Below are 16,418 nucleotides of genomic sequence, written 5' to 3' on the forward strand. Positions count from 1 at the left end.
TTCTGTGCAAAGGACTGTGTGTCCTCATATCAGGATAATGCTTGGTGGCAGAGCTATTAGATTTGTTTAAAGAAAAATCATTCAGCTAGGGAAAAGAAAAAATACCAGATTTTGTACTTGGAGTTTCTTCAAGTTTGATGTAGGAGCATCAGACATCAAGCTAAGTAAATTTTAAGAATAACAGTTCTGAAATTATGTTTTCATGTATTATCTGTGACAATGCAAGTTTACAACAATTCCTTGTCCTTGAGCCTGTTAGATACCCACAATGATTGCCTGTCTCTTAAAAGTGTCTTGATGTAGCTCTCAGTGTAGGCCGTCTAAATGTCCACAAAGTGATGTCCTAAGAATATTTTTCATTGTTAATCTGGGTAGTTACTGGTCAGCTTGGCTTCACAAGTAGTTTGGGACACTTAAGGGTACAGCAAACTTGCAGAAAAGGAAGAAAAAGTGACCAGAACTTTAAAAATCTCTTTTGCTACTGAAAGACAGAGGAGTCACATAGCAATTATATCTTAGGTTTAACTCCATTTTTTTTAGTTATTTACATGGAGAGAAGAAGAATAGGTAATTGCTACTTGGGAAAGCTGGAAAGGAATCATTAAGGTCCATAACATTGAAATAACCTTACCTGAAGAGATGGTGTTGGTCTGTTCTTGAGATTTGTTGCTCGAGACCTGGAGAATCTGCCCAGAAATCTTCCCCTCCTCCTCCCTGGCCTTCTGCTATGTAAACCAGTTGCTATACAATCCCATTCATTATCTATTTCTGGAAGTCTTCTTTTCACTTATTTCTTAAAATCATCTCAACATTCTGCATTCACAGAAAGCTTCTGTAATCAAAATTCAGGTTGCATCCTCAGTGGGGTTGCAGCTGCTCACCTCAGTTAAATCAGTCTTGATTTCTTTAAAACAGTAGCAGCAAGTATTGCAATTTTAATTGTGGCAATAAGAAATATTCTTCTGCATTTGATTTCACCATCATTCATTTTTAAAAGAAAATAATAAACTATTAAATCCAAAAGTACCTGATATTTTTTTTAATTGCATGTATTCATCATCATGTTTGATATCTTAATTAAAGTGATTCTGTGATTCTTACTTACTCGGTTTCACTGAAATTCTTACTGTCATGGTTTAACACTTCTCAAAACTCACATTTGATGATTTTATCTTTTATTGATACAACAATGAACAAAGCAATTACTGCCTAAAATGTACAAATAGGACATTCTGACACTGCTTGTCAGGCCATTGTAGGGAAGACTGCACAACTGATTATTTGTTCATTTGGTTGTTGCTTGTGAATATGTATGCTATGAAAGTCAAAGCCATTATGAATATTTTTTTAATAGATACTTAGTGATACTTTAATAGATACTTTAATAGATACTTGGCTTTAAGGCCTTATAAAACCAAATAATTTACAATAAACTGAAGAAAAATACTTACGATGTGAAAACTAGTAAGTCTTGCAAACTAGTGAAGTTTTCAGCATCAGAAGTTCTGGCAGACAGAATGTGAAAACAGGGAATCCACAGTTACCAGTAAGGAAGAGATAAAATTTAATATTCTGACCATACCATATAAAACACCATAATGATTTAATGTTTAACACTGCACATATCCAAAACTGCCATGGCTTCATATACCCATGATCTTTGATTTGTACTCTGTTATCTAACCACTGATTTCAAATTTTACAGTAAATTTGTTTTTCTTGTTGGGATTTTTTGCTAATATAGTTTTTTCCTGTTCTTTGGGATTGTTTTTTGAGTTCTGTGTTGACATCGGATGTTACTTTACCATAGTTGTTTACTCAGCTAGGTGCAGGGTATTTCATTACAGCATTTTTCCTAGTGTGGTATGCAAGTTTATGAGAATTTTAGCAGTTATGTTTGGAACTAATAATGTTCTCTGTGTTCTTCAGTTATTTTGAAAATCACTTAACATCTGAATAGTTTCAGTGCTCAGAAAAATGCCAATGTCTTTGATAAAGGGCCACAAAATGTCATATATATTGAGTAATTTGGGACTTGTAGCGAGTATCTTTTACTCTTAGCATGTACTCACAACGTTCAAGTTCTCTGGTACTACAGATCTGGAAATAGAACTCACTTCTTACTTTTTCTTTTAAACTAAATGTTTACATTAAGGAAGAGTCAATGGGATCAAAATTAACTTGTATTACGTAGAACGGTAGAATTTTTCTTTTGGATATATAAGAAATGGTAGAATTTTTCTTTTGGATGTATAAGAAATAAGCATGAACTAGTCAATCTCCTTTTAGCAAAAAATCTCTGGTTGAGGCATTATAAGAGTGTTGGTTAGAAAAAATCCCCAACAAATAAATCCAGAACCCAGCCCTGATTTCCTCCACTCAATTATTTGACTTTGAAAAAATATTATCACCTACATTTTCAGTCTTCAGATTTAATTTATGTTATGTATACAGTAGAAATTTTAACAATTATTGTCATAAAGGTAAGGTGGTTTTTCTGCAGTAGCAGCAGAAAAATGGAGGACTAGTGAGTGGGAAAAGCTTTTTGCAATTTTTTTCACATTACTTTCAGAATGTTGAACTTAGGAGTGCAATGATGATCTGGCCCCATAGTTTTAGCAGGGGTGAATATTACTGGCTCAGGACATCAGCACTGCAGAAAGGAAAGTTTTTGAATTATTGCTTTTTTCCAATTGATTGGTCTTTGATTAGTTTTTGAGGGGTGATTGCTAGATAATTGCTAAATTATTGAATTACTTTCATCTCCCAGTGTTTCCTCTGTAACAGGAGTCTCAGCTTTTTACACTAAAGGATTTTCTGTCAGCTTATGTCTCAGGTTGTTATCCCATTGGCCTTGGAATTTGTTAATAGAACATTAAGGTTATATTTGTCTGTAATTCTGGCTCTGCCAATAGGCAATAGGACAATGTTTATTTATATGCTTGCCTCAAAAGTTGATGAGAACATCTTGATGTAAAGAGCATTTCTGTAAATATAAGAGTTTATTAAGTCTTACAAATTCTGTGTGGGAACAAAGTCTTCAGTCGAAAAAGGAAGTACTTGAATTCAAATATTTATCTTTGATTATGAAAATTAAAGAAGGAAGCTTTAATCCTTGTGTTTCATTCCCAAGGTGGAAGAGACTGTTCTTCAGGTAATGTTTGGACTGGTCGTTTATATGTATTTCATTTTTATGTGTATCCTATATCTCATTGTGTACTTAAGATAAACTTTGTGTAGCCTGGAAGATGGTTTCATCGTAGATTTCTTTTGGAGTTTGAAGTGTACTTGCATTACTTGCAATTAGTTATGTTTGACTTGTGAATTTGCAGTTTCCTGGCTCATCTGTACTAGAAGGCAGATTTAGCAATCATAAAACTTAGAGTCCATGCTGTTCTATTATTATTATTAATGTGGCATCCAATTTGCAAACCCAAATAATCAGTCTTCAAATAATGTTAATATTCTAAATTATTAACAGGCAAAATTCTCATGCCATTGATGACATTTAAAAAATATTACTGACTTTGTTAAATGAACGTTAAGGATCTGTTCTATGAGCTGCTAAATATCTTTTGGTCCCGTTGACATTTGTGAGAACGGAAAACCCTTTAGCACCTTGTATAATTGGTGTCAAGAATGATGTTGAAGCCAGTGACATTGAAAATGAGAATTTCTCACAACAAAGATAGGAAATAGTCTTACATCTTCTGAGTATTCTATGTTAATTGCCAATAATTATTCTAGACACTGTTTACAAGCAGAGCTACCAATTTTGAAAGTGATTTGTAAACAGTCACTCCATGTATTCACTGTGTAAAGGTTACAGTTAGAAAGATCTTTTCAGGTTTTCTCTCTTTCAATTTTTTAATCATTTTCTTTAGGTTTTTTTGTTGTTTTTTTTTTTCAAATAGAGTAAGAATAAAAGATTTTGACTAACTGTTTTGTAAGTTGTCCATTCTTGTTGCATCAACATTAATTATTCCTGATGTATTTGTCCTATAGAAACCTTGTTGCCATTGTTGACAGATGGAGTTCTCTTTTATGTCAGGGGTGTAATTTTTTAATGAGCACTTGATTAAAGGTTCTCTTGCTCCTTTTCTTTGATAGAAAATGTGAAAGGGAAAATTAAAAATAACTCTCATAACAAGACACTGAAAAAATGTTTTAAACAAGCTCCAAAAGAGATTTTGATTTTATAGCACCACACAACTAAATATTCACATAGAGCATTACCAAGGTATTGTTTTCTCAGAGCACTTTCCTTTTCTGCAAAATAGTGGCTGAAGATTTGAGCCTTTGGTTTAAGTAACTGAAGTTATAAACACTCTTAGAAGTTTTTAAGTAAAAAGCTTTGAAAGAGAACTGTAAAGTAACATGAACTACATTCAGCTACAACAAGAAAAATACAGTATCATTTGAATATACATAGTAGACTTGCTACACAAATATTCTCTAGTAACCATATAAAAATGTAATCTAGATGTATAAATATCCCAGTCTTATGTTTGCCTCAAAAGAAACAGCAGATTTGGAATTATCTTCTAGCCTCCAGACAGACTTTTTTTAACCCTCTGATGTTTTGGAGAACTGCATTTCTACTTTGACTGCAGGAGCATCATAGATGGGCTTCTGTTCCTCTAAGGAAAGGCGTAAAGGGGTTAAGTAAATATTCCCAAAAGTAACATTGGTGTTTGCAGTGGAGTTAAGGACTGCAGTTCAAGTTCTTATGAGTCACTTAAAGCAGAATGTTTGTGCTTGTTTAGTGTTAAAAAACCTGGACAGGGCTTGGCTTGAATCACTGCAATGACACATTTTAAGGTGATATAATCTGCTGCTGGGGACATGAATTTCTGCTGCAGACAGAGAGGGTGTCCCCATGCTCAGATCTGGTGCTTGATTAATATCTATCAATACAGTACATTGAAACAGTAGTACAGTGAACTACTGAGAAGTTATGCACTCCTTACTCCAGCAAAAGAACTTAGGTTCATGCTCCACAGCTGCTCATTTGTGAAGCAGGAATTAATTAAGACAGTCACGTCTCGTATTTTGAATGCTTCAGTTTAGTTATGTATTTAAGTGAGATATGCAGAGCTTCAGGAATATTCATAAATATATGTTGATTTAGAAAGTATATTAAGTACAATTTATCAAAGAAAGAATATGTTTCTCTTTAGATCTTGCTTTAGCTTTTTGCTTTTGACTTAGAAAATTCTCATTTGTTTTGTTAGGGTTTTTTTGAAAGAGTATTTACCTAAACATAGAACATAAATCTGAATCTATTTTCAAAAAATGTATTCATTGTGTACTTCTGTGTGAAGTGCTACTTCTTGTGTTGACTCACAGTAAACATTTTTCCTGCAAGTGAAATAGATATGCTAAAGAAAGACAAGTATTGGAGCCTGAACAAGATTTTGTGGCCACTGAGAAAGAAGAACTAGGAATCAATTTGTTAATCTAAATATTACAGTGCCAGTTCTAGTTAAAATGTAACAGTTTGGTAATTTTAATAACTGTAATAGGCATGCAAAGAAGTCAAGACCTGACTGTATGATGATTGGGTTTTTTCAGCCTTGTAGTGAATAGTCTTTTAGAAAGTGCCTGTCACGGTGTAACCCCAGCTAGCAATCAGTATGTACTGGTCTTGACATTTTCAGCAAAATGCATTTAATAAACTTTAGTGTAACACCTACATGTTTCAATTTCTCTTTTTTGATAGCTCTCTGAGAAATACGGAGTCCATGTTTGTGGAGAAGGAGGAGAATATGAAACATTCACTCTGGACTGCCCTCTGTTTAAGAAGAAAATAGTTGTGTAAGGAGCCGTTTCTTCTATTTCCTTATATTAAAGCACTGGGACCATCTTAAAATTTAGTTTGAGACAATTGGAGGTAGTAAGAGGAAACTCATGGCATCTGCAGAGGTAAAACATGTTCTTTAAGTTCACAGACACTCATGTTGTTTAACACTGGCAAAGTCCTCTGGAAACCTAAATCAATACCTGACATGATGAGGCGTTCATAGAGGGCTATAAACTTTTTAGACATTTGCACTTTCGTTTACTTGCTGATTATGGCCTGCAGTAAAACTGGTACCTATACACTGACACTTTTATCCTTTCATGAAGTGTGAATTGCCTGTAATATTTATCTTTCATTACAGCTAAATTTGATAAAGTGCCACTTCAGTTGCCTGTGGGTTCCATTAACTGTGTATATGTGTGTGTGTAAGTTTAGTAGCTTCAAATGATAACAATAAACACTTTTCTTCAATTACTAGAGGATATTTTAAATACAAACTTTATATGAATCCATCTCAATTACACCGAATAGTTTATTCCTTTGACATTAATTGCTAAAATCTATGTAGTGAGCTGTGGAAAATACTTGTGTCTTGTTTCTTAAAAGTCTGTTAAGTAGCTAGGCCTGGTTGCTTCAAGTAAAATATTTTGACTGCTGTTCTTTCTCTGAAGCAAGTAAACAGACCAGCAATCATGTATTGGTGATGGATTCTCAGTCATCTTAGTGCAGGTCCAGATTATGGAGCATATAGACATGAGTAATACTTTCATAGTGCATATCCATTTGTTTCACTTTTCTGTAGGACTGGGATCTGTCTATGTAAGGAGTAGAGAGCCAAGAACTGTTAGCTCCGTTTCATTGCGTGGCATGTGGGAGGAGAAGATAGTAGACAAAGTGGTTAAAGCATTGGCAGCTAATCTGGCATATGTCCACTTAAATACTGGTTGATTATGCCCTTGGTTTGGGATCAACCAAAGAGCAGTTTAAGCAGGAATATATTATAATATATTCTAAATGTTTATTTGGTTGTCAGTGATATAAAGACAGTTCAAGTGACTAGGAAAACTGAAGCAGAGGTGGCATGGCTGAGTTGTTTTTATTTCTCTTGGTGATAGTCCAAATAATAAAAGATAAAAATAAAAGCACAAAAAATGCATATCAAATATTTAAATTAGTGAGTATTTAATAATAAATATATAGCACAATGGACTTTTAAACGCTTCTTCAATAAGTTTTATTGTATGAATTTCACAAGAAAAATATTTTATCACTTCTTCTTTAAGTAAGTTATGAATTTTTTTCTACTTTGTATTCTTGCTTTTCATATACGCTGAATCTAAACAGACTTTGTAATCATGTTGACTCTGCTAGTAGAGCTTCCAAATGTTTAGATGTACATGGTTCAGGTCTACATCTCCCCTGGTTTCAGCTAGGCCAGGTTTAGATTTTTGCAATAGCTGGGAGGCGCCCTGGCCAAGGATCCTAATGTTATGTGATAGGACCTCACTTATTGCCAGGGTTGAGGGAAAGAGACTCAGGAACTTGCCCTCTTTCTCTGAGAGAGGAGTGTTCCTCCCAGTTGAAAAAAACGTGGCAGAGGGGGAGCCATCTGTATTGTTCATTGCAGCAGGGTTCTCAGTGAGCATTTTTGAATGTGAATCACTCACAATTGTGTTCTTTTATTATTAATATTGTGCTGTTACTGTTCATTTTTTTATCTCATTGCTTCTACCAGTAACTTGTTCTTATCTGAACCCATGATCGTGGCCTTTTGCGCCTCCAGTTCTCAACTCCATGCCACCACATGGAGAGGGGAGAGCCAGGCAGGGGACAGTAAAAGAGAGAAGTGTGTGGTTTTGGAGAGTCTTAGTGGGGGCACTGAATTTGGGAGTATCATTCCTAAAGCAGGACTAAATCATGATGCAATTTTTAAAGCTTAAATGTTGTTGTAAGCATTGGAACTTAGAAGTTCAAACCTGTAGAGTTTGAACTAAATTCCTGATTCCCTAAATTCCTGAACAACTCCAAAACATCTCCTGAGTTAAAAGTGTCTGAGGAAGACATTAAAGAATACTTTTGCCTTCAAACAGGTCTGATGGATTAATTTTGGTTGGCTGCCAGGTTCCCACCAAGCTGCTCTCTCCCTCTTTAGGAAGGCAGGGAGAGAAAATAAGATGAAAAGATGTGTAGGTCAAGAAGAGAGCGATGTACCAAGTACTGTAATGGGGAACCACATTGAATTTGGGGAAAATTAATTTAATTTATTGCCAAATTTAATAAATACATTTTTAGAAAAGTAGAATAGTGGGAAGCAATTATACCTTCTCATCTTGTTCTTCCCAGGCTTAACTTCACTTCATCGTTCCTGACTTTTCTACATCCTCCCCAATGAGCTGTGCAAGGAAGTGGAGAATGAAGCTGGTCAGCTCATAACACTCTCTTTGCTGCCCCCTTCTCTTCACACTTTTCTCCTGCTCCTGCTTGGGTCTTTTCCATGGTTCCCTCATGAACTGTTGCAATGTGTGTCCTTCCCACCAGGCAAGTTCTTCAAGAACTGCTCCAGTGTATGTTCTTTCCATGGGATTTGGTCCTTCAGGAACAGACTGCTCCTCATGGGTCTCCCATGGGGCTCAATCCTGTCAGAAAAACTGCTTCTGTGTGGGTTTCTGCACAGACTGCAGTGTGTGTATCTGCTCTGATGTGTCCTTCCTGGCCTGCAGGGGAGCAACCTGCTTCACCACAGTCTTTTCCACAGGCTGTGTAGAATCTGTTCTGGTATTTGAAGAACCTCCACTCAATCCTTCTTCATGGACCTAGGTGTCTGCAAGGCTGTCAGTACCATGTTTTTCTCACTCCTGTTTCAGCATAGTTTTAAAATATGTTATCACCAAGACACCACCAATGTTGCTGATGAGCTCAGCATCCTTGGTCTCATGTCATAGAGACCACTTCTAAAGACTAACCCCTGCCACCAAAACCTTGCCATATAAACCTAAAAGAACAGGAGAAAATCTAGTATGCCTTTTATTTATAACTCTACTTGCAGGTAGTGTTTTCACTGGTCAATGATTTTTTCCCTCTCAAACTTGGCAAGATATGTTTCTACATTATATCCTTGCAAAATAAAAAAATTTCTGGCTCAGGAGAAAATAAAATACAACCTTGAATGTTACTTACTATGGAGAAATGAGAGTCTCTTTAATGCAAGACTGTATGACGACTTTTGCTTCTGAATGTTAAATTGAATTCTTGCCATTCTTCTCTGTCTTCATTCAAAAATGTACCTCAGAAAGGAAGCATGACAGATTGAGTGAAACATATATTTGAAAATAAACAATATCTAGTAGTGAAAGCAAAATCTTGCAACCAAAATATTGAACTAGAGTCTGATTGGGGTTTATCTGGTTTTCGCAGGTAGTCTATTATAATCCTGTTGTCAGCTTCTTACTCTCAGTGTTTGAAATGTACCAAGCGATTCCTGTCCTTATGCTGATATTTAAGGTACAATTAATATTTCTTGAAATTTTAAAGATCTGTTTCTCATCTCTATGAATGCCATCTAATATCTGCTCTTGTGATAAAGGCCCCTTTTTGTTCATGGAGCACAGAATAGTTTGATCTTTTGGAAAGTAAATTGTCCCATTTGAAATATTAGGGAAATACCATTTTCCTTTGTATACCTTACTATTAGCTCTGTGTTTAGGTTTCTAATTCTAGGTTTGGAGTTAAAAGCAAAATTATAAAATTATAAATGTACTCTCAGTCTTGTTCTAGCTGGATACATTTGTACTGAGAAAGTGTTACAGAGTGTTTTAAAATTACTGGATGCTTTCTAGATCTTCAAGAAGTCTTGAGAGATCAGATGATTTTGATTTCAAAACAAATAGCTGATTGAAACAGTTTTTCAACTGTTCTTCATTTTTTTCAGTCTTCTGATAATTTCCTTAACAAAATTCCTCTGTTTCCATTACAATCAAACATGAATCATCTTAGGTAGTCAAGTTCCTACTCAAAATTCAGACTTTTAGTGTGAAATGGCCTTGTAGAATTTATTGGGGTCTCACAGATTTTTTTTTTTTTTTTTCATTTTAAATCTCTGATTTTCCTGTGTTTTGAGTTGGTTGGGTTGTTTTTTTTTTTTTCTATTTTCCAAACTGGATATGAAATGTCAAGTTCAGGACTTGATTAGGTTTTTTAATGGAGACTAATTGGTTCTAAACAGAACTATTCTGCTTTCCACCTATTTTTTTCTACATATTTCTGTTAGAATTAGAAGACATCATTGTCACTTGAACAGAATTATTTTAATCTGAAGGAACTATTTGTAAAGTATCTTATATCTTAAATATAAAAATATTGTAATTATAAAGAATCTTGATAATTACTCTCAAGAATGAATCTGAGGCCTATTTATCAAAATACTTTAAAAGTTTGCTTAAAATTGATCTTCTTATGTTAAAAGTATTTATCATTATTTTGTGACATTTTGTTATTGTTAAATCCCAAAACACATTTTATAGAATAAGCATTTCTGTTAATTTTACACTTTTCTTGAGGAACTGGGATCTGGCCAAAGCTTCAACTGCTTTAGAGTTTGCATTGGTTTTATGTGATATTACTAGAAATCTATCTATATCATCTCTTTGAACACTATGAAGGTACCAAGGGCACCATGGTTTCTGGAAAATTATGTGTGTCTTAGCCTTACTTTCAACAACTTTCAGATTTTCTTTTACTGTATCTGGATATCTCTTATGTTTTCCTTGAGTTTCTCACCTTCTGATGTTTGTTTCTTAGAGCTACCTTTTTCATAAGTAGTAAAACTGTGCAGATGGATATAACAGATACTGCCTCTTGTGAATCAAAGTGTGACAGATTGTGTCTGTAAAAATGAAAACTAAAATTAACTAATTTGAATCAGCACACAGGAAGTTTAACATTGTTACCAACACATTTGGCATTAAAAAGTTGTGTCTAGTAGTCTTCACTATCAGATGCAAGATGGCTGGATCAGTCAATTTCTCAGTATGCAATACTGTATGTTGTTAATACTTCAGAAACTAATCCCTGGAGCATTATCAAAACAATGGACTTTTGAAAAATTTCCTATTGATGACATTTAAAGATTGCTTTATGTATTAATCTCTGGAATCTAAAACACAGTGTAGTTTATACTTCATAGACTACAGCTAACTAATTCTCTTAATATTGGTCTAGAAGTGTGGGAAAAAAGTGGAAGATTGGCAAGGAGGGTTGTAAATACTCTCAAGTGACTTGCAGCTGGGGTGTCAAAAGCATATGTATCATAGTAATTGTTTTTGGCCTCATGTGTTGGATGAGTAGAGCATCTGTGTGTAGATAGCATAGGCCTGTGATAGACTATGTGGGGCCCTGTTAAACACGCTTGAGATTCCTTCCTGCTGTGGGAAAGATCTGAGCACAGTGGGATATTGCACCTGTGCAAATCCCTGAGATGCAGGCGAGACCTGCAGGTTTGGTGATGCTCTAGCATGGACCAAGTCTCTGCAGTGCTTGTGTCCCTCCTTTGTGCCCCTGCCTGAATGCTGCTTCAAGGGCCCCAGGTGGTGAGGTAATGAAAATAAACTTAATCTTTGCATTTCCTCTGTGGTTTTATGGTTGTTGCTGCATCTCCTGTGCCAGCTCACACAGGAAGTATAGTTTATTCCTTTTGAAAATTGAAAATTCTTGAAGGGAATGTATCGTTCAACAGTAAGATTTTATATAACAAATACTTTTTCTTAATTTATATGAAAACATTGATAAGAAATTAATAGATTTTCAATGTGCTACATTAGATTTTGCGTTATAGAGTGACTAAATGTTGTCTCTCTCTATATATATACACTATTTGATATAGTCTCTAATATATATACTATTTAATGATAAAAATTTTGTATTTCAGAGATTCGGCCAAGGTGGTCATGCATTCGGCTGATGCATTTGCACCTGTAGCCTACCTTCATTTTTTAAAACTACACCTGGAGAATAAGGCAAGTAGGCTGCAAGTGTTCTTTTCCTTTAAAGCTATATGCATGCTTTCTAGTTGTGTTGCTTTGTCACGTTTTGGACTGAACCATCATATTCTCATGTAGGTTTTATATTCAAATGACATATTTAGCTGAATTTCAGAACTTGCCCTAGGAATGATCAAACACACTTGTGTCAAGGAATAAATGCAGGTAGTATATTTGTGTGGCATTTTTCATCTCAAAACCTCAAGGTGCTCTTCTTATGTCTTTCTGCATTTTGATGACAGAAGTGAAGAAATTGTTACAGAACATTATTCTATTGGTATTTCAAATTTCATGTCTCTTAAGCAACATTTCCTGCATGTCTTTCAATAGATAATGCCTTATAATGCCTTCCCCTCTTCCCTCTCCTTTTTTTTTTTTTTTTTTTAATTTTATTGTTCCAAACAGATAAAACACCTCAGTGTTTTTCTTCCATGATGGCCTCATTTTGCCTTGGAAAGTAAATTGTATTTCATTCTGTCAATTTCTAGTTTTGGATTTCTTTCAAAAAAAAATCCATTAAATATTTGTGTGGGCGACTGTGAAAAGGATATCAACTGTGTGAAACAAAACCAAATAGGCTGAATAAAGAAAAATTTGGGAATGTGGCATGGTGGGGAAAACTGATAATATATTGATATTTCTTTGGGGGCACTGACTTTATTGCTCATGGCAAACTTGACGCTAAAATGAACCATACATCACTACAATGTGACAGGCTAGGGAAAATGAAAACCACAAAGCTTTACATAAATCAGAAGAAAAATCATATTAAAATGCATAACATTTGACATAAGAATCAAGATTTTACTTTTATCTGTTCAGAAGCTCTTCTCCCCTTCTTATGTAGATGTTTTAGATTTGGTTAAAGCCTCACAGTTTCAGGCAATGTTGTAGTAAATCGTATTTCCAATCCATTGTAGACAAACCTGTTCCACTTTGCAAGGGATGAGGTTTGCAGCAGCTTGCCCTAAATTTTGGTACGTAAACTAATGTATATTTAAAAGGAAAGTAGTCTGATTTTTGCAAAAGCATTAATATCTTTTGGCTATAGATTATTTTATGTCATGGTAAAATAAGCTAAGTTTTTGAGAAGTTATAAATATGGAGAACCAGTCAGTCTTTCAGACCATAACTGTTAGCATCATTTAACTACAAAATAATAAAGGCATGCCTTCAAGATTGATGTGCCTGTAGTATTGTACTTTTGCTCACTATTTGGTGCCTATAAGCCTGTGGAGAAATTTAAGTATCAGTTAGTATTCAGCACTTAACAGCCAATCCCATAATAATGAAGTACTCCAGGAAAAAAACTGCTTCAGAAGGCGAATTAATTTTAGTTTGAGGCTTTCAAGGGATTACTGAAAATTGGGAAAAATAATACACCATTATGAACAATATGTAAAGCTACTTTTGTAAGCACTTTGTAGAAAATATTAATAGACTCCACAGTGAAGTCTGTAATTCCAATTAGAATTACAGTGAAGTGTAATTCTAATAAGTATTATGATATCACTTCTGTTATCATTTCTGCTATGAGATAAACATATTTTTAACTGAATTGTATATCAATTTTGTCTTTGTTATTTGCCACAGGTCTTAATTTTACATTCCTTGAATTTACTTTTAAAATCACTATGCAATTACAGCTAGTGCACCTTGGTCTCTGCTGTCTTTCCTCCTCTATAATGGATTTTCTTTAGCTAAATCTCTTCGTGTTTAACTATAAAGCCTGCCTAGAAATTTGGTTTAGCCTGTTTCTGGCAGCAAAATGAGCCCTTGTGCCTAGGGGAACATAACATTATACTCACTGTTCTGGTTTAATATATTTCTGTGCAACTTCAAGATGTTTTTTGCATAATAATTGAAGCTTTTTTTAAACACACCCACTCTTCTTTCCTAAATAGTGCAGATGCAGAAATGACTAAAGAAATAAATACTATATTTTTTTATTAAAACTATTAAAAATATGGTAAACAATTTTTGTAGGCATTTAACAAAAGAACATTAAGAATAAAAAATAATGGTAATAAAACACTCAAAATTTGGGAGTGCCTCTTTTACTTCATGGTGAAAAGGTCAGCACTATTAGATACCTAGTTTCATTAATATTTTACCTTGCCAAGGTAGTCACTTCATACACTTAAAATGTAGATTTTTTTTTTTTTTTTTTTGCAGGAGGCAATTTCTGAAGCATATTTTAGAATCTTTGAACTGGGTGTATTTGCCTTCTACTCAATAAAAATTAAATTCTGGGTATTTTCCATTAGGAAAAATACAACTGTGAAACTTTTTTTTTAGTTTGTCAGCATGATGAACTTGCTTTTACTTTCACTTTCTCCTATATTCTTTTACTTTATTGTGCTGGTTTTGTAAAGATCAGAAACAGAAATGAAAGCTGTTGGAGCTTCTGCTGTTGGGAGCATGCTTCTGATGACAGTAGTGAACATACTAGCTGTTGTTCATGGTTTCACATTTGCTATTTCTCGCATTTAATAAGGAATACTTTGTTTCTGAGTTCCAGTGAGTAGGAGCACACACATATCAAACAATACAACATGGAAACTGCAGCCCCTTAAGTTTGAATAATCCAGAATTAGAGGGAATCATGTAATTTTCTTTCTACGCTTTGCAGAAGAAAGGAGCCTGTTTGCCTGTAAGAGACACAGGAATCATACCTGCTGCTCCTTTTTCCTATAATGGACCATTGCATTGTATTACCTATCATAAACTGATACTGTGTTTTCCTGTTTGTAAAAGATCTTGACCTTGTAGCTGGAACACTTGTCAGAAGTGCAAGCAGTTTGCCCCAGGAGGAGATCTGTTGTTCAGGTCATTTTGGAGAAGATTTTTAAAATACTTGTAGAGTTCTGTAACTTGTACACTTGTTAATTTAGAAAAGGTTTTCAGGAGATATTTGCATGCCATGTGTACTAAAGGCACACAATCCAATGTTAAATCCTAGATGATGTAACATTGTAGCCTTTTAATATTGTAGCCAGTTCCTCATTAATTATTTTGGTTAATCTGCATTTAAAACTTTAGCTGTAGAATTAGAATTTGCCAGTGATGTCAGGGAAAATAAGAAAGTTTCAAGTTTCAAAATATGTTTTTGGATGGCATTGTGGGTAGCATTTTTTGAATACTTGAATACTTTGTCATCATTGAAAAATACTTCTCCTAGGCAACGTGTAGTTTCCCTTCTGCATCATAAGAATATAGATAACCCTTGTAGTTTTGTGTTCAAAACTTGATAACAAATACTAAAAAACTTTTTTTGTGCTCTGATTTATTTCAAACACTAAGATAATAAATGTAGGATTTTCTTTTCTACTCTATTTGCGTGCAGATTCAGTCCAGTTCTCTGAGGAAAGATAATTTTTAGTTCTTTTTCATAATGAAGATACTTTATGTGAAAGTATTTTGGCGTAAGGGGCATTCTTTCCTATGATTTTGTATATTGTACTTAAAATAATGCAAGATGCATGTGATCTCTGTCATTATATTTATTTCAAGGAGTTCTGTTATCAAGGTACATCACAAAGAGTAAAGAGATTATCATGATCTTTTGTCTTGTGAGATCTCTGCTCCACTATATTCTCATTTCTGCTCAGTGGGAGAGTTATCAGTTTTAGAATTGTGTTGTGATAGGTTTTTATACCAGTTTCTGTAGCAGAGAATGTAAGCTTTTTAAAAAGACAATCTGTTGTTTTCATAAAAGACCACTGCATGGAATTTCAGCTATATCAGTCAAAGTCCTAGCTCCGAGGCTTTTTCAACAGGAGAATTTGGATCTTGGAACACTTGCGCATTTGCTTAACTTCATTCTGAGCACACTTGCATCAATGACATGAGTTATGTGAATATAGTTAAGTGTATGCATGCATGCAGGCTCTGATCCAAAATTAGGTTGGTATCACAATGTACAGTGGGTGTGGGAGAAACTGTGTAACAAATGGGAAAATATATTGCTTCTGTGAAGTAACATGAAAATGTTATGCGATAAAATAGGTTCTGTAAGATTTAATTAAAATGTCATTATAGCAAGTTTGATTTTTTCTTTTTAAAGTGATGAGAATATTATTCAGGGAAAGTTACTCTGTGGCAGTCTATAAGTTTTAGCTTCTTAGGTTACTTCCTCTGTTGAGAGGAATGGAAGACCAACATTTGTATGGATTTAAATTTAGCTACTAAACAGAATATGGCAGCTCTGCTTAGGCTGGCATTGAGCCTGTTGTTCCTTGGGTGCCAGGTTCCACACCTAATACTACTGCTGTAGCCTGCACCTGTGCTGCTGTGGGAAGTGATTGATTACCAATATTTTTGGAGCCTTGAACGAGTCATTGTGATGTATCATAGGCATTGAAACCAATAGACATCCCTAATTTTTTAACATACTTTGCATCTTATAAGAGATTCCTGATATTTCACAATAATTTCCAAAAATTTTGTAACTGTCCAGGTTTTTATGTATGTGTGGAAAACACAGATGTATAATTTTATTTATCTCTGTGATGAAATATTGATAGAAGCTAAATTATTTGTAAAATATGGAGTTACTTAGGAAAAAGGTGACTGTAGAT

The 16,418-nt window shown here is 34.4% G+C and overlaps 1 protein-coding gene across 4 annotated transcripts in view; it reads left to right on the forward strand.

Annotated features, from left to right (window-relative positions):
- DPH6 (diphthamine biosynthesis 6) overlaps window positions 1–16,418 on the forward strand; it is a 184,450-nt gene that overhangs the window by 55,137 nt on the left and 112,895 nt on the right. For 3 of the 4 annotated variants that reach the window (XM_054275837.1, XM_054275839.1, XM_054275840.1), the window contains 2 exons: window positions 5,723–5,817; window positions 11,727–11,814. In XM_054275837.1, coding sequence (XP_054131812.1) covers window positions 5,723–5,817; window positions 11,727–11,814 — 183 coding nt within the window. Of the gene's footprint in view, window positions 1–5,722; window positions 5,818–11,726; window positions 11,819–16,418 lie in introns of all 4 variants that reach the window. The other variant, XM_054275838.1, reaches the window with a different exon arrangement.

Source organism: Melozone crissalis, unplaced genomic scaffold (genome assembly GCF_028551555.1).
Source record: "Melozone crissalis strain CALT ecotype California unplaced genomic scaffold, PUWL_Pcris_2 ptg000018l_1, whole genome shotgun sequence".
NCBI classification, from domain to species: domain Eukaryota; kingdom Metazoa; phylum Chordata; class Aves; order Passeriformes; family Passerellidae; genus Melozone; species Melozone crissalis.